Source organism: Ipomoea nil, unplaced genomic scaffold, assembly GCF_001879475.1.
Source record: "Ipomoea nil cultivar Tokyo-kokei standard unplaced genomic scaffold, Asagao_1.1 scaffold0805, whole genome shotgun sequence".
NCBI classification, from domain to species: domain Eukaryota; kingdom Viridiplantae; phylum Streptophyta; class Magnoliopsida; order Solanales; family Convolvulaceae; genus Ipomoea; species Ipomoea nil.
The window spans coordinates 532,612-549,717 of NW_017617233.1; the positions used below are offsets into that span (position 1 = coordinate 532,612).

At 38.6% G+C, this 17,106-nt stretch overlaps 3 protein-coding genes across 6 annotated transcripts; 1 reads left to right on the forward strand and 2 right to left on the reverse strand.

The window, feature by feature from the left end:
- The first annotated feature begins 1,581 nt into the window (after positions 1 to 1,581).
- Positions 1,582 to 6,031, forward strand: LOC109177933 (AP2-like ethylene-responsive transcription factor AIL6). Of its 2 annotated transcripts, none has more exons than XM_019327433.1 (9): positions 1,582 to 2,069; positions 2,477 to 3,035; positions 3,175 to 3,257; positions 4,369 to 4,377; positions 4,470 to 4,558; positions 4,653 to 4,726; positions 4,834 to 4,884; positions 4,954 to 5,030; positions 5,114 to 6,031. In XM_019327433.1, exons 1-9 carry the CDS (start codon positions 1,886 to 1,888, stop codon positions 5,536 to 5,538), a joined length of 1,551 nt encoding a protein of 516 aa, XP_019182978.1. In that variant the 5' UTR covers positions 1,582 to 1,885; the 3' UTR covers positions 5,539 to 6,031. The 2 variants fall into 2 exon arrangements, with proteins under 2 accessions (XP_019182978.1, XP_019182979.1); XM_019327434.1 differs by having other exon boundaries at positions 1,583 to 2,069; positions 2,480 to 3,035.
- Positions 6,032 to 6,132: 101 nt separating this feature from the next.
- LOC109177934 (receptor-like cytosolic serine/threonine-protein kinase RBK1) lies at positions 6,133 to 9,229 on the reverse strand. 3 transcript variants are annotated; one of them, XM_019327437.1, is made up of 8 exons: positions 9,006 to 9,229; positions 8,638 to 8,960; positions 7,351 to 7,608; positions 7,093 to 7,247; positions 6,937 to 7,016; positions 6,724 to 6,859; positions 6,497 to 6,646; positions 6,133 to 6,409 (listed from the first exon to the last, which is right to left on the reverse strand). In XM_019327437.1, the coding sequence occupies exons 1-8, from the start codon at positions 9,065 to 9,067 to the stop codon at positions 6,251 to 6,253; spliced, it is 1,323 nt and encodes a 440-aa protein (XP_019182982.1). In that variant the 5' UTR covers positions 9,068 to 9,229; the 3' UTR covers positions 6,133 to 6,250. The 3 variants fall into 3 exon arrangements, with proteins under 3 accessions (XP_019182982.1, XP_019182981.1, XP_019182980.1); XM_019327436.1 differs by having other exon boundaries at positions 8,638 to 8,968; positions 9,002 to 9,229; XM_019327435.1 differs by having other exon boundaries at positions 8,638 to 9,229.
- Positions 9,230 to 14,790: 5,561 nt separating this feature from the next.
- Positions 14,791 to 16,451, reverse strand: LOC109177964 (UDP-glycosyltransferase 91A1-like). The gene has a single exon (XM_019327481.1). It carries the CDS (start codon positions 16,291 to 16,293, stop codon positions 14,866 to 14,868), a length of 1,428 nt encoding a protein of 475 aa, XP_019183026.1. The 5' UTR covers positions 16,294 to 16,451; the 3' UTR covers positions 14,791 to 14,865.
- Between the last annotated feature and the right edge of the window lie 655 nt (positions 16,452 to 17,106).

Genomic DNA, 17,106 nt, shown 5'->3' on the forward strand with positions numbered 1-17,106 from the left:
GGTATGATTTGTACTTGAAAATGTGTTCGATTCTCGTTGGTTACGTTGTACATTTCGTACCCGAGCATATTCGCTTCTCATTAGTCGTACAATTTTTGGACTCGACAATATACTCGCTTCCTATTGGCTGTACTACTTGTATAGTACCCGACAGTATGCTCGCTCTCCATTAGCGGTAACAAACGGACAAAGCCACCACAATGTTTAATTAGGTTGTTATAGGACTTTAAAAGGCAGACAAATCTTAGGTTTAACTATTTTGTTGCCGAATTTGTAGGCGGTAACATGCACAAAATCTTATTCCTAGTCAAGCAATATAACATGAAATGTGTCATTATTCGGCTAAAATAGTTACGTTACCTCCTTTACTATCGGTAGAGAAAATAACGGTTTTAATCATATAATAACACTCATATTGTAATCTCGATTTTAAAATTATTATACTTTTTTCTTCTTTAATTATCTGCAATGTGGGCGATTTTAACCAGATTACTGAAGAATGAATATTCAACGCGAAATGTTATATTACAGAAATTCTTAACAGTAACTAAATAATTTCACAAAAAAGTCTGTATTCTGTCCCCACAAATGTTATATTACATAAATTCTTAACGGTAACAAAGTAATTATTCATCGGAGGGAATGAGAAAATTTAATAAAATTACTCAGTTCTTTTAGACAATTTTTGTAATATAAAATTTTATTTCAAATACAATAAAATTTGTTAATGGCTTGGTTAAAATTGTACTTTATAAATAATTAAAAGGGAAAAATTGATTAGAGTTATAATTTAAGGAGTAAGCTAAGTCTACAATATGAACATAATTAAAAGATTAAAATTGTCATTTTATTCCCTTATCTTTATTGAGTAATAATGTTACATCCTCTTTTAATTCCACCTCCTTATGTAATAATATTTGAATAATTTTTAAAAAAATATTTGATTAAAAAGTATGTGTATATATAAAATATTTGGTAGCGTTAACTATCACATCAAGAGGTAAAAAATTATGAGGTAAAATCAAGACATGAAAGTATCATTATTTTTATAAAATACTTCAATTCATCAATAGTTTAAGTGTCAATTTTTTAACCCTACAAATGTGTAATAACTTGCAAATTACATAGGAGAAAATGAAAAATAAATTACACTAAAAAAATTATATACAAAGAATTTGACCGGAAAGGTGTTGGTGAGTAGGTGGCATTATTGTAATTGAGTGTCTCAAAACTTAATTAATTAATCAAATTAATAATGAATATAGTTTAAAAATAGGCAATTTAATGATAAGCACAACAGTAACATTTGAATTAAGGCCTAAATGAAAAAAATTAAAAAAAAAAATAAAAATTGTCCACCAGCCCGGATTCTCCGCGGCCTTGTTTCAGACAAATTTTCTTCACTTCTGCCGCCAGTGCCAAAAGTCACTGCTTTCTCAATTACTGTTTTATTACTGTTCTCTCTCAAATTTTTTTATTATCCTTTTCGGAGATATTTAAAAAAAAAAAAAAAAACATCTTTTTAATGATAATTAAGTGCAGTGAAACATGGTCTAGTTTGACGCCGGATGGCAGCTGAAACCGCTCTTTTCTCCCCGTTATAATCCTCCACTTGCTTCCCCTTTTTTCTCCATCTCTATTCACACCAAAAACCATAAGCCCTTCCTTATTTACTCTTTTCTCTCCATACCCTTTGCGTTCTTTAGCCTGTTCTTCCCTGGGGAACCAGAAAGATTGAGTCTTGATAACAGCTTGCTTGCATGGCTTTGATCTGTAAAAATGGTGTAGCTTAATCAGTCTTGTCAGTACAACGTAACAACGTTTGTGTTTTTCTTTTGTTTGTTGTGTTTTTTTTTTTTTTTTTTAAATTTGTTTGTGATCAGAAATGGCTCCGGCGAACAACTGGTTGTCGTTCTCGCTTTCCTCCATGGGAATGCTGAGTTCCTCCTCGTCGTCGTCGTCTTCGCAGCTCCATCATGAGCCCACCGCCGTCAAAATTAACGCTCCGTTTGCCGCTTCCGATTCGCCCCATTATTACTTTGCTGATCATATCTATGGCGGCGGCAACGGTATAGTAACTAACGACTACTCTTTTCCGTGTTTTCTTAGTTCTTGCACTCTCGCACTCATGGGACGTATATATACATGTGTGGAAATGGTTGTGTTTCTCAGTCAAACGTTTTTGTTCTCAGAATCCTCAAAATAATGTTTTTTTTTGGCATGGGAAAGTGGGAAGACGACAAGGGAGATGGGAGCTTGTTTTGGAATATATTTCTGAGGTTTTTTCGTGTAATCTTTGTTGGGTTGCTTGGCCTAATATAGTTAATCTGTTTTGATTTTGTTGTGGGTTATATAATCCGGGTTTGGATTTCGAATCTAGTGTGATATGATGGTTCTGTGATTTTTTTTTTTCTTGATTTTCCGGCGGCTTAAGAGCTCAGCTCAGATCATAAGTTGGGTTTTCTTGATTTTCCGGCAGATTGGACGAACGGGAAAGGTCAGATGGCTGGTGGGCTGAGCTTGAATGGCGGCGGCGACTCGTCGGTGTTCCATGGGTTTATGGAGGAGGCGCAAATCCACCACCAGCCGCCGCCGCCGCAGCAGCAGAAGCAGCTGGAGGACTTCCTCGGCGGCGACTCAGCGGCGGCGTTGGTTCGCTACTCCGACAGCCAGACGGAGACTCAAGACTCGTCGCTCACCCACATCTCCACCTCCGCCGCGGCGGCCTACTTTAACAGCCGGCAAGATCTGCAGTCCATACCTGGAATTCAGGCCTTCTCCACAAACTCCGGCTCCGACGTCGACGACTCCGCCTCCGTCCCCCGGACTCAGGCCATCGCCACCGCCGAGTTCACCGGCCATTCCATCGACTCAGTGAACGCCCTCCCCTACTCCCAACGCCCCACCGGAGCTCTATCTCTCGCCGTCAACCCCCAGACCGCCGAAACCGCCATTGTTCCCGTCGACTCCGACACCTCCAAGAAAATCCCCGACACCTTCGGACAACGAACCTCAATCTACAGAGGCGTTACAAGGTACCAACAATCCAAAGATCAAATCTTTATCATCTTTTCCCCAGAATTTACCCACTTTTACATGCAAGATTCAAAGATATTCTTGACCCAAAATGAGCATGAACAGTAAGCATTAAAAAGTGGGTTTTCATGGCTGTAGACACCGCTGGACAGGAAGGTACGAAGCGCATCTATGGGATAACAGCAGTAGACGAGAGGGTCAAGCCAGAAAAGGGCGTCAAGGTACAGTCTTTCTCTTTCATTCACAGCCCCTTTAACTTTTGGCTCATATATTTATGTATATGAATGGATTCATATCATATCAGAGATGAGCATTTTTGACAGCTTTCAAGTCACCCTTTAATGGTGATTGATTGAATGAATGATGTTACTTTCCTTCATTCCATCAATGGCAACTATTCTGGGTAATTTTGTACATGTTGTTTGATCATCTTTTTCTCAGGTGGACTGAATCACGTAAATCTTGTCTTCTTTAATTGTTCTGCCATTATTATCGTTTCTTGTTCTCGATAATCTTGATAGCTACCATTCTCTGATCCTAATCTATGGTCTACAGTCTAGAAGCTATTGGGGGCTATGTTAGTTCCTTTTCTTTGTCCAGATAGGCCGCCAATTCCCTTCATGGTTTCTGGGACATCTCAGTTTTGTTGTCTTCTGCAACTCTTCTGATTCCATCATCAAGAAAATGAGAGATCTTAGATTTGTCCAAAAGTTCTTTAGCAGCAGCATCTAAATACACAGTACACTTATCTCACCCAGTCTCTGAACTCATCTGTATCTATCACAGATTTCAGATATCATCAGAGATTGCTTTTTCTTCAACTTTTACTTTTATTTTTTCCTTTAAAACCTCAAGGGGGGCCATGGGTTCTCATTAGGTTTGACCAAAGTCCACATTTTTGTTGTGTGCCACTTTCAAGAATGTGTTTTTGCTGCTGTAGCCTTAAGAAAGGGAAAAGATTGCTTTAATTAGTGTGGGATAAGCCTAAAAACACAAGAAACTAACATGACTGAGGTTGTTTTTGTCTTATGTTATGTTATTATCTGGGTGGCTAAGGTTTAACTCCAAACCTTAAAACATGACAGCTAAAAAGATGTATGGACCACAGCTGAGATAAACATGGCTCTAAAAATTTTAACTTGTTCAGCTATAATTGGTAGTAAGGCTGTTGTTACTAAAACAAACCTGGCATATGTAACATGTTTACGTTTCGTTGGTTTGTGCAACTTTAGTTGCGTGTTATATTTGCTGTTTCTAATGGTTGTTTTTGCCTTATTTTGCACGAAATGGGATGGCGTTTTCGCTGCTGCTATTCAAATTGTGATATTTCAGTGTATTTGGGTAAGTTTCCTTTATAGTTTACAGAAATTAAAACTGCTTCGAAGTTTGTATGATTTTGCAAGTACTAATGGCGGGTTGTATGATTTGTGTAGGCGGTTATGACAAGGAGGACAAGGCTGCGAGGGCGTATGATTTGGCTGCTCTGAAGTACTGGGGTGCTACAGCGACCACCAACTTCCCAGTAAAAAAACATTATTCTTAGCATCGATCATTGTTCCTCGTTTGATGAAAAAAGGAGCTGACATGAATGGTGAAATGCTGTTTTTTTGTTTCAGATTTCGAATTATACCAATGAACTGGAGGATATGAAGAACATGACTAAGCAGGAATTCATTGCCTCTCTTAGAAGGTTCGATTACTTAGCCTAATCATAGTAGCAACAAACTCGAGGAAATGCTTGCATATGTTGCAGTTAATATGGTCTTTTTGTAATGAATCTTCTGTTGTGTGTATCAGGAAAAGCAGTGGTTTCTCGAGAGGAGCATCTATTTACCGTGGTGTGACAAGGTTCGGGCTATTCTCTGTGATTCCTAAATTCTATTCGGGGGTCGTGTTTTACTAAACTTTTGTTTCCAGGCACCACCAACAAGGGCGCTGGCAAGCAAGAATTGGTCGTGTTGCTGGGAACAAAGACCTGTACCTCGGGACATTTGGTAAGTGTACATTTTCTCGCTACTCTAAGTAGATGGAGATGAGGTTCGAGGTTGAAATGTTGGTTTTTTTTTTATGGTGGCAGCAACCGAGGAGGAAGCTGCAGAAGCGTATGATGTAGCTGCAATAAAGTTTAGGGGAATGAGTGCAGTGACTAACTTCGAGATGAGCAGATACGACGTTGATACCATACTGAAGAGCGCCCTTCCGATTGGCGGGGCAGCAAAGCGCCTTAAGCTTTCGCTGGAGCCCGAGCAGCACTCCCCCGCTCTTAGTGGTGGCAGCAATAGCAGCAGCAGCATCAATTTCGGGGCAATCCCGCCTGTCTCTGCCATTCCTTGTGGTGTCTCGTTCGACTCCTCTGCTGCAGCATTGTACCACCACCACCCGACCCTCTTCCACCACCTCCACTCTGGTGGCAATGCTGACCTGTCTGCCGACATCCCCGCTGCGCTCCCGTTTCAGGCCTCCCCAGCTGAGTTCTTCATCTGGCCTCATCCATCCTATTAACATGAAAAACGAGCCTAGCCAAGCTAGCTCGAGCAACTTGGCATCTTCAGCAGTTATGTTCTGCTAGTATATGACCTTTCTCTCTTGTTTATTGCACCAAAAATTGAAGTAAACTGACCGCTCATCTGACCCGAGGAACAAAAAACAAAAACAAAAAACAAAAAACATTAGCATAGTAGCTTTAAACCGGGTTGGCTAGAAGTAAAAGGTTTTATTTAAGGAAGAAAAGCTTTAGTTTTCTAGGTAGAAAAGCTGGAACCTTTGTAAGTACCTTCTCTTCAGCTCTAGTAGTAGATGCTTGTGAGAGCTTCACAGGCATGGGGGGAACTCGTTGTGGAAAGTTTTTGTTTTTCTTTTCCCTATTTCCCCATCTTCTCGAGTTCCTCCCCCGTTATTTTGCAGCAGAAAAAAACTCACCAGAATGACAGAAACATTATATGTAATACAGATTTTAGGTTCATGTTTTCTGGCATAAAATGTCTGCTTTCTATTATTCATATGTTGTTTATGTTCATTTCAATCTGTTTTCATGTTCTTGTTGCCATGTTACAAGCCTCAATTCATAACCGAGAAAGGAATGGAATAGAGAAGGAATATGCAAAAACCGAAATGCAGTATGAGCATTTCTCCTTTTACTGCACCATTTTCTGCTGCGAAATATTTGTTCTTACAGACCATACTCATTTTAGAGCTAATAGATATATACATAGAATCACTCCATAACGAGCTGCATATGGCGATTTAGGTCTCTGAGGTAAGTTGTGGAGGTGTAGTCTTCCAAGTCGAAGGAGCCCAGGAGAAGCGCTCGCCCTTCTGTCGACTTGTGTTTCAGATCCACAGCCTCGCTCTCGCCTTTCAGGAGCTGAACAACCTGCAGAGTTTAGCATCTTTTAAGGTTCTTTTCGGTTTTGGGGGGTGTTAGGAGAGGTTTTTACTTTTTAGGAACATGTAGGCTTACCCTCTTCATGCTCGGGCGCAATTTAGGGAGGCAATGAATGCACGTCGAGGCTGTGAACATGGCACGTTTCATTTCAGGAACATCATAGGCATCTCCAAGACGAGGATCTGCTAACTCTTTCGTGTTGTTTTTCTCCAGCAGTGGTTTTGCCTAAATCAAAAAAACATCATAAGCCATCATGGTTCTAGGTTCCCCGCGTTTTCTATGATACTTATATGCTTACATACCCAAATAACGAGGCTTTGTCGTGATGAATCAACAGCACGACGCCCAGTAATGAGCTCCAGCAGCAACACCCCGAAGGCAAAGACATCAGTCTTCTCGTCAACAACCCCGTGCATAAAGTATTCGGGTGCCAAATATCTGAGAGCCAAGCAAAAATGAAAACAGATAACAAAGGATGATAGATGGTTTATGAAATTTGGCATTTGTCCCCATACCCGAAAGTGCCTTCTATAGGTGAAACTACATGGCGAGACCATTTCTCTGGGAGCCATTTCGCTAATCCAAAATCTGATATCTGCATCACAACACCATACAACAAAAACGAGCTTTGTATATATTCTTAACAACCCTTAACAGAACTAATTTAAAACCTGGGGTTCATAATCCTCGGTTAGTAATATGTTCGAGGCAGTAATGTCTCTGTGGATTATACGCTTCTGGCAATCCCAGTGAAGGTACTGCAAACCTTCTGCTACCCCGACAGCAACCTTAAACCTTATTCTCCACTCTAAACTCTCTTCTGAACCTGCAACGTATCCTTAAAGTATCAGAACAGTAACAACATACATACTGATCTATACTAGTCCGACAGATTCTGAGGATCAAAACGAGTAAATATAATCCATCACCGTGCAAGACAGAAGCGAGGCTGCCATGAGGAAGGTATTGGAGAACGAGGTGCAAACCGCCATCAGCACTGAAGCCAATTAACTTTACAGCATTCGGGTGATTGATATGGGCGATGATGCCCAGCTCAGACAAGAAATCTCCAACTCGATCATCATCGTTCTTGTCCTTTTTCGTTATCCTTTTCACTGCAACAACCTCGCCATCAGCTAAGCAGCCCTTGTACACCTCTGCATGACCCCCTTGTCCAATCAACTTATCTACAAAACACGTTAAGTCAATCAAAGTCTTCGACTTTCCAACTCTCCCCAGCTCAATTCATTAACATTAAATTCTCCAAAAACAACAAAGCTGATGTCAAACAATCCCCTTCAGCCACCCACCCCACCATATGGACTTTTATAAGTACACAAAAATAAGAGGCAACCTAGGATGACAGGGAATGACAGTAACTGCTAAATTGGCTTCAAAGGTATTGTTTTGGAGGGTAAAAAAATTTTTTTTTTTTTTAATGACATGATATTTTGAACAAAAATAATAATTTTTTATACATCTTACATATCTAACTTTATTTAAGGAATAGAATAAGGTTGAAACTACCCAAACTAACTCACCTAATTAGAATGAAGTAAGGGACTTTGACTTGTTAAAATATGGACTTCTTTCATGGGCAAAAATGGAAACTACCCCAAAACTCTACCCTTAGGCTTCAACTACTTTTGGCCTCAAAAGGCGAAGACCTTAGCCCGACAGGATTATAAAGGGGTAAATGACGGTAACATGATGGCCTCTTAAGTGATAGGACTCTGCTTGGTATTTACAGGGAGCCCATCACAAAATAACAGTATTTCTACGTCTCGACTGAACAAGATTATAGACAGGTAAATAATATAGACTGACGTTCTCTTATGTGATGTGAGAGTGATGATTCAATCTTAAGTTTGGCATCAATTTATTACTTGAGTACCAACTGAATTGCCCGTGTGGGTCCCCTCAACTACTTTTATGTTAACGTGGTTGATACTAAAAAAACATCATAGGAGTCAATGTTTTGCAGCGCCGCATTTGACTGCTTTGCTAAGGAGGTTAATGCTCCACCATCAAAAGTAAATGTGATCTTAAAGGTCTAAACTACACAAAAGTCTGTACTTTTTTCATGGCAAACAGAGACACAGAAACTGCAATACAATACACCACCATAGAAGAAAACCCAGAAAAATCTCATCTTTCAAGAAAATCTTAACATAAAAAATGGAGTAATTAAAGAACGGGTAATCAATAATGGTTACCAGGGCTAAAATTATCAGTTGCCTGAGCGAGCTCCTCAAGGGTGAAGCTTCTCCAAGAAGGTTTTGGGATTGGAAGATGACAAGAATCGAGTATGGTTTCCTCAGAACTGCGGATTCTACCCAACACCTTCTTTTTTCCGGTCTTCTTCTTCTTCATCATCTGCTCAAACCAGTTTTTCCAGTTCCAGTTCAGCCCTCTCAGGCCGCCGGCGACGCCGCCGCCGGGAGAGTGGGCGATTTCCTCCTCCGACCCGAAGCTTCCGCTGCCGAAATCGGAAGAAACCGATAACTGGCGTCTCTCCAAGACTCCCCTCGGCGATGAAGACTGTTCCTCCTTCTTCTCCGTCTTCCCGTCTAAAACCTCTGAAATATTTGCCTCTTTCTCGTACTTCTCTCCATTTTCACGAGCTTCAGATTCCTCTGCATTCATCGTTAATGGGTTAGCGGGAAAACGACGAAAAGATTCTACGAGAAAGCTTCGGAGATTCACATTAGAGCGCTCTGATACTGAAGAACATCGGACATGAATACAATCTCGGAGGGAATGATTTATATTTAGAATGTCGAGATTTTAGCAGTGGAATAATCAACGTGCCAAAATCAAAGCAAATTGCCTTAAAAGAATCTTGGCCGTTGACCGCTAATTTCGTGATTTTTGGCGCAACTAACGCACTCAAATGAAACGAACGATGAGTCAATAACCAAACCCAACCAAACTAACCAAGTAATTTCTTAGTTCTGCAAAGGGTATTTTGGTCCACTGACTATTGGGGTTGTGTTAATTGCAACATTTGACTTTCAAAAATGTTTATTTAGTACCTTGACTATGCAATTTCTATCAATTTTGGTCACGCCGGTCAAATTGCCGGCCAAATCTCACCGGAAAAATTTAATAGGTCAATTTATGAGGGTATTTTAGTAATTTTACTCCTCTTTTTTCTTCTCCGATGAGCTCCTCCATTTCCGGCGATGTTCTTCAGGGGATTTGGTGTGCTTTTGAGTGAGAATTTCACTGATGAGAGGCCAAATGGATTTTGAGTCCTTTTTGAGTGAGAATTTCACTGTTGGTTTGTGGATTCTTGCTTTGAAATTAATTGGTTGGAAATACAATACATGCAGGGCGGCGGTGAGTGAGCTGTGAAGTGTGAGATTGGGTTCGGCGAACACACAGACCCACAAATTAAAGATGGCTGCTGGATTTCCGTGCCGGCTGAACAATCCTCCTTCTTCATCACCGTCGGCGACTTCTCCGCGAAGAATTTTGGCTTTTCCTTGACCACCGCAGTGGGCATCTCATCCCCCGTCGACAACCACCCGGATTTACCAAAGCTTCCACTACGGCAGAAAACTGGGGGAGACGCCAACGGAGCATCAAAGTCGTCGAGCAACTGACGCCGAATAGATTCAAGAAGAAGTCACCGGAAATGGAGTTGCTCGCCGGAGAAGAAAGGAAAAATGTAAAATGACCAAAAAACCCTCATTATTTGACCTATTAAAATTTTCCGGTGAAATTTGGCCGGCAATTTGGCCGGAGTGACCAAAATTGATAGAAATTGCATAGTCAAGGTACTAAATAAACATTTTTGAAAGTCAAGTGTTGCAATTAACACAACCCCAATAGTCAGTGGACCAAAATTGAAATTTTCTCTTTGGAGTTTTATGGCTATGTTTGGTAAAATAATAATAATAAGGATAAAAATGAAAAAAAAAAAAAGGGGGAGTTACTAACTTATTTGTAAAACGTTACTTTAGGTAGTGTTTTAAGTTATAAGCTTATTTTAGGAGTATTACCAAATAAATATTCTAGCTTATTAGTAGCTTAATTAAATTAAACTATAAACTCCTAAATAAGCTATGTCAAACCGAGCCTATGTATGTTTCCCGCTTAGAGTTGACTAATACTAAGAGCATCCCCATTAGAAAATTTAGGACCAATTTTTGAGGAATAGTGGGTGAGGTGGAGGAGACTGGAGAGAGGATGAGATGAAAGAAAATTTGAGGTCGTCTTTGCAGTAAAATGGGGTTTTTTGTCGAGATGTGGACCCCATCAGCTTTATGAGCTGCGCAACTTGCGCGCCCAGCGAGCGCATGTCATGCACACGCTTGCTGTGACAAAAGGTTGAATGAGCTACACCTCGCGCCAGACAGTTTGTGGAGGATAAATTTTGACCAATAGGAGCTATATTTTTGCTCACCCACACTCCGGCCCAACAATTTGTGAGGGTAAATTATGACCAACAAAGGCTATGTGACCAGTTGAGTTGTCCATGCAAACAATCTCCAGAATTTCTATCTAAGGACGTTGAAGGAGGTAAATAATGAATCAACTAATCAGTTCTGTATTTTTCTTAAGCATACACCACTCATATTCCAATATTGTAAGACTAATATGCATATAATCCGTTCCAACTAAAATGGGTGGCCAAATTATTGAAACATCATTCTTATACTTAAATGTCATGAATTCAATTCTTGACAGTACTTTTTCGATCGAATCCGTCGCACAAAATATGCTTAGTACGATTTATTTCACATATATAGTTTATAGATTATTACACATGAATGGATTTTATAGACATATAATTAAGGCTTAATTTTAATCTTTTTAACATAAAACACACATATAATAGTCATTTTTTGTTACATGTAATATATGAACAAGCTGCTTATGAACTATTAAATTTATACAAATTCATTGTAAGTATTTTTTTTATTTTTTTTTTAGAAAACTTGTAAGTATTAATATACAAACATTTATTCATTTATACTTATGGAGCAGTGAAAATATATTTTATGATTTAACTTTTTATCTATATGAGCAGCTCAATTGTTCATATGAATGAAGTTTGAAAATAATAACATCTGAAAATAAATATAAATAAAAATATAACTTTTGTGTTCACTGAACTGAATTATCATGATTTACGTCCCCTAACTATAGCAACAACAATAACGATGAAAATTCTCAAAATTAGGGTGAAACCTCTTTGATTTGTAATCCCCTTGGTCAAAAGTTAGGAACCAATCTCTAGAAGTCAGGAATATGTCAACAGAGGTCACCAGTCACCACTCATCTTTTTAGTACATCTATGGAGCTTCGGAGAACCCAATGAGTAAAGAGCATGTCGGATAAGCTAGACCCACTGCATTATATTGTTGGACGACTAAACTATTTTTTTTTTTTTTTAATGATGATTGTAGATTATAATTGAGGTTATGTACTTATAATTAACATACTCCCTATTATATATATTCAGTCACAATATAGTGATTGTTAAGAAATTATTTAGGACTTAATTATAAACTGTTGTGGATTCCAAAGTTTGAAATCAAGATTATTGAAACTGACATGCATTTCTTTGTTGTTGGCCTAATATTGCCTTAATCTCCGGCCAAATGATACCAATATTCATCACCACAAGTTGATAATGACCTCTATCTTGAACTAATTAATCTTTATCAATATAATTTTTAGATTATGATGTTTGCTCTTGTTAAGTTACGTGTCCTGTTCATTTTAAAGTATTCGTATTTGCTCACATAAATACACAATCATTATCACTAAACCGTCGGAGGCGGTGGTGACAGTTATGCATAACTTGGATGATGATCTAGAGAATGCTTCAACACTTGTCAAAGACTGCAAATTCCTTCTTCGTAACTTCATTGATATTGAGTTCATACATACGCTAAGAGAATGGAATAAGTGTGCTGACCATCTGGCAAACATTGGGCAAACCGCGTCCTGGGGGACTACGGTGCTTGAGTCACCCCCGGGTTCCATCATCCCTCTCATCGAGGCAGGTGCCTTTGGTGCTAGTACTAGGAGAGTTTGGTAACTCTCTTCCCGTGTCTAACGGGTCACTCCACAATATATATATATATATATATATATATATATATATATATATATATATATATATATATATATATATATATATCACTAAGCCGTGCACTGTATGCTCATTCTGAGCGTGACCCACAAATCCACAATCACAAAAATTGTTATTGATTATCTAAATATATAAATTATGTACTCATATTTCATATCTCATATCTATTTTTCAACACTTAATATATTACCTGAATCAAAATAAAATAAAATATTTCATTGTAAAACAACCCTAATATGTATATATGTTACAATACTCACCCTTTGCATTGTAAATTGTTCCACTTCAAATAATTTTGCCAAAGAGACATTTGAAATATCTCGAAGATACAGTCAAATAAATTAATAAACAACCCTAATTCAAGTCAACAAGTGTTGGAATTTCCTAGGTGGGAAATGGACATTAAACCAAGTTTAACAAAAGCATGGGAAACATATGGGGCCTATAAGACATTTCGCATTAAACACATGGATCTGTATAATGTGGAATTGAGTGTTTCTATATTTCCACTTTTTATATCTTGGCTAAATAAATTTAATATCCGTTTAGAAACTTGTAAAATGTTTTTTGATTTTTTTTTTTAAATAATTCATGTTTAAAAAATATTTTAATTAATCTTTTGATCTTTAGATAAATATGGGAAAACAATTAGGTAAATAATTGTTTGGTTTTCGTATATACTTTGGAATTGGATTTGCATGCTACGAGTCTCGGGTCAGAATATGTTAAAGACTCCCACTACCACTACTTGATTAAACTTATCAAATATATTATGTGATTAAACTGTAACTATTCAACTATATAATACATAATAATATTTATAATATCTTATAATAAAATGATGTCAAAGACAGAAAAAATTAGTTAGGGATTGAGAGTTTAGCTAGACAAGACCAAAAGTTTGACAAATTCAATTCCTAACATCAGTTAGGATGGATGTTGACTTCCGATTACTTCAAATTCCATTATTATCAATATTTTTTAGGTGAGTTATTTTTCATTAAATAGCTATTATTGATTCAAAATGCTAAAATTCAAAAAAATATTTAAAACAGCTTTTTCAGTAAACTTTTTGAGAAAATAATTTTGCATAATTAGTTATCAGCTATTTATCTAACACTTATTTACAATCAGTTAATATATATTATCAACTAGCTTAGTCAAACATACTATTTTAATCAGCTAAAAGCGAATACATGATAGTGAATTTTTGTTGATAATGGTTGTCAGGTTGTTCCTTTCCCATGCACGCTTTAACTCACCTTTGTCGCAGCATATGAATCTACGTACTAGGAAACAATATGATTTGGTCATGTCTTATCGCATAGTTTATGGTAATTGCAACACTATAAAAAAAAAATGGATATTTCATGCTAGCAAGCTTGGTTAGGTTGTCTCTTATCCTTGTTCATATTTCATTTGACTATGTATATATCTTGACAAAACCAAAACCAAAACCAAAAACAAAAACATAAAGATCTATCTCAGGCTGTTTTGGTAGTCCAAATTCACTAGGTTGGGATATGATGTTGTGTCATGTGTTCAAGTGGTTTGGGTTGAGACTTGAGAGAGATGTAAACCAAATCCAATATAATCATCCTCTCCATTGTATGGGCTTATGACAACATTGCAAAACTATAAAATTGAGGCATATATATGATGTCAAACACCATAGAGTTGCCTACTAATATTGACAACATGTTGAATTTTAATTACATTGGCTCTGAACTCGCTATGTAAAAATGACATTAAATTTTATAATTATTACAAATTTTTAAGTTGTTTGTTTGTCTGGTGTGATAAACAAATCAGAGGTAACTAACATACCTTAAAAAGATTTACGTTTGTAAGTAAAGGTTCTCTTAATGAAAAATAGATTATTATTTCGGTTGTAAATTTTGTTTATATTTGTGTATATGTAATGTACAAAAACACACAATTTTATACTCCATGGCTATTGACTTTTATGGTTATTGTTTAAGGTTGACACATGTGGAAAGTGGATAGTGATTGAATTTGTACTTGAGTTAACAAAGGGAATGGAGATTGGAGAATGTAATCATCTCATGTGATAGTGTAACATTCATAGATAAAAACAAGTTTGATACATGATATGGATAACACACTAACACCAATTAAGTTGGTCAAACAATTGACTCGACAGAGCATCTGGAATAATGTCAATTATGGTAATTCAGCTGAACACAGAGATTTGATCTAGCTTTATCACTTTAAAAAGGTGTTTTTACACTATAGCTGGTGAGATTCGATCCTGAATCATTGCATTTAAATTTCACTAGTGGTCAACTGAGCTGTTTATGTGATTACTTAATGATTAGGAAGAAAGTGATGAGTTTTGGGGGTTTCTATGGCTGCGAAGGTGACATAATAACCTTTCCACATAAGCATCCTGCCTATCCTTGTCACAGAACAATCCCTTCATCTCTTTTATTTTATCTCTGTAAATCCTGCCGTCTTCCTCCGCCACCACCAGCCGTACCGAGTTCGCCACCGAGTCACGCGTAAACGACCCGTCTCTCGGGTCTCTCGGGATCGGATACCCCATCTTCTTCTCCTCTATAACCCTCGAGTTTATTCCCTGGTCCGACAAGAATGTTAACAGAACTAACGGCTTCTCAAACTGTATCGCCTCCACCACCGAGCTCCACCCGGAATGTGTCAAGAACCCGCCGACCGAGTCATGACTCAGTATCCTGAGTTGCGGCGCCCAACTCGTGCACACGACCCCGCGGTTTCTAGTGCGCTCTTCGAAGCCCTCCGGCAGCTGTACTGAGTTTGAATCGGTGTCGCCGCGCTTGGTTCTGAGAACCCAGAAGAATGGCAGGCCGGAGAGCTCTAAACCCAGTGCAATCTCGGTGAGTTCGAGTTGACTCGGTTTCACCTCGCTCCCGAACGCTACGTAAACTACTGACCGTCTAGCTTGATTATCCAGCCACCGTTTCGTCTCGTTCCATGACTCGTTCGTGCCGTCATCGCCGCCGTCAAAACCTGTCGTCGGCAGTTGCCCCACCGGAAAAACCTGTTTCCCGTGGATCTCCTCCAGGACGTTTAACCATTCCGGCTCGAATTCCGAGCAGCTCCTCACCGCCAAAACATCGCACCGTTCAGCGCTCGACTGGAAACGGAACAAATCCGAAACGTTGTCTTCATCGCCGGCCACGCTGTCGTTGAAAATCCTCAAAACTTCGTGAAGCCGATAAGCAACCGGCGTATCGAACCGCACCCATTTTGGCCGGACGGTGAATTCCTCCGCCGTCGTCCTCTTTTCATACTTAACATCCGACGGTCCAGGCCCAATGAAGCCCAATAAAGCGGCAATGTAGATACTGAAGAAAGCCGTCGAAACACCGAATTCCGACGCGACCTCCGGTACCCAGTAAGCATCGAAATCGAACAAAACCCAATCTGGACGATATTCTTCAAGAAACTTAGCCATGGCTTCTCGGAGACCATCGTGCGCTTTCTTGAGGTACTTCACGTCGTCGTACGGGAGGTCGATGGTGGCCTCTGCGTTTTCCGGCAGGTTTGGTATCGGCGGGAGAGGAAGCTTGACAAAATTGATGAGAGAAGCTAGGGACGGGGGGAGTTTGGGGAGGCGATCGATGTTTCTGGGAGTGGAAACGAAGGAGACTTTGTGACCCTTTTGAGCTATGAGCTTGGTGAGCTCTAGAAATGGAATCATGTGGCCGAAAGCTAACCATGGGAACATCACTATATGAAGCTTGCAATCTTGATCCGCCATTGATGGAGGGGGACTGAGCTCTGTTACTACAAGCTTTATGCTTTGTTCACTTAGCTACTTGTGATTATATTGGTATACATCATCTAGGCCAGCACTTTGTTACAAAGGAATTGAAATTCACGCTATTATATTAGCAATAATCAAACACTATTTAAATTGAAAAATTATATTTCACGATCATTTATTCAGATTAAGCCCACACTTATTATTCAATATGGAAGCCTGCAAGAAAGAGATAAGGTGTCACAACATGCCAAGTGCCAACAGCCATAAACAACTACACCATTGGGCCATCTCATCTCATCTCATCTCTATGTTGCAAATTTTCCCATAAAATATCATTTGAAGTTATTTGAGTTAAGGGTATTCCGAATATACTGATTTTGTCACGTTTAATCTTACGCTTTTAAATTTACCTCCCGTGGTCTTTTGACTTCAAAATTATTAATATTTGTAATCCAAGTTAATCACACGTGATCCTTCAACTATCAAATTTTAATCACTCATGGTCCTTTCAAAATGACCGTGACTAGTTAAAATTTGAAAATTGAAGAATTATGGATGGTTAACTTGTACTACGGATGGTAACAATTTGAAAGTCGAATGACCTTAGAACTAAACATGACAAAAACACTATACTCAAATGACCGTAGATGGTATTAACTCATATCATTTATACTAACCAATGGAGGAGCACTACCTTCTCAAAAAGAGTAATTTAGTGCGTGAAACATGATTTTTGTATTTAAAAATTAAAAGTGTGATTCTTATTTCTTACAAACATTCTCTCTGTTGTCATACAAGATCTTCTTG

Coding starts and splice junctions, on each gene's coding strand:
- LOC109177933 (XM_019327433.1), top strand. CDS start 1,886: ATGGCTCCGGCGAACAACTGGTTGTCGTTCTCGCTTTCCTCCATGGGA. Junction 3,036..3,174: donor ATCTACAGAGGCGTTACAAG/GTACCAACAATC, acceptor TCATGGCTGTAG/ACACCGCTGGACAGGAAGGT. Junction 5,031..5,113: donor CCTGTACCTCGGGACATTTG/GTAAGTGTACAT, acceptor TTATGGTGGCAG/CAACCGAGGAGGAAGCTGCA.
- LOC109177964 (XM_019327481.1), bottom strand. CDS start 16,293: ATGGCGGATCAAGATTGCAAGCTTCATATAGTGATGTTCCCATGGTTA.
- LOC109177934 (XM_019327435.1), bottom strand. CDS start 9,067: ATGAATGCAGAGGAATCTGAAGCTCGTGAAAATGGAGAGAAGTACGAG. Junction 7,017..7,092: donor CCGAGGATTATGAACCCCAG/GTTTTAAATTAG, acceptor GTTGTGATGCAG/ATATCAGATTTTGGATTAGC. Junction 6,647..6,723: donor GACAAAGCCTCGTTATTTGG/GTATGTAAGCAT, acceptor TTTTTGATTTAG/GCAAAACCACTGCTGGAGAA.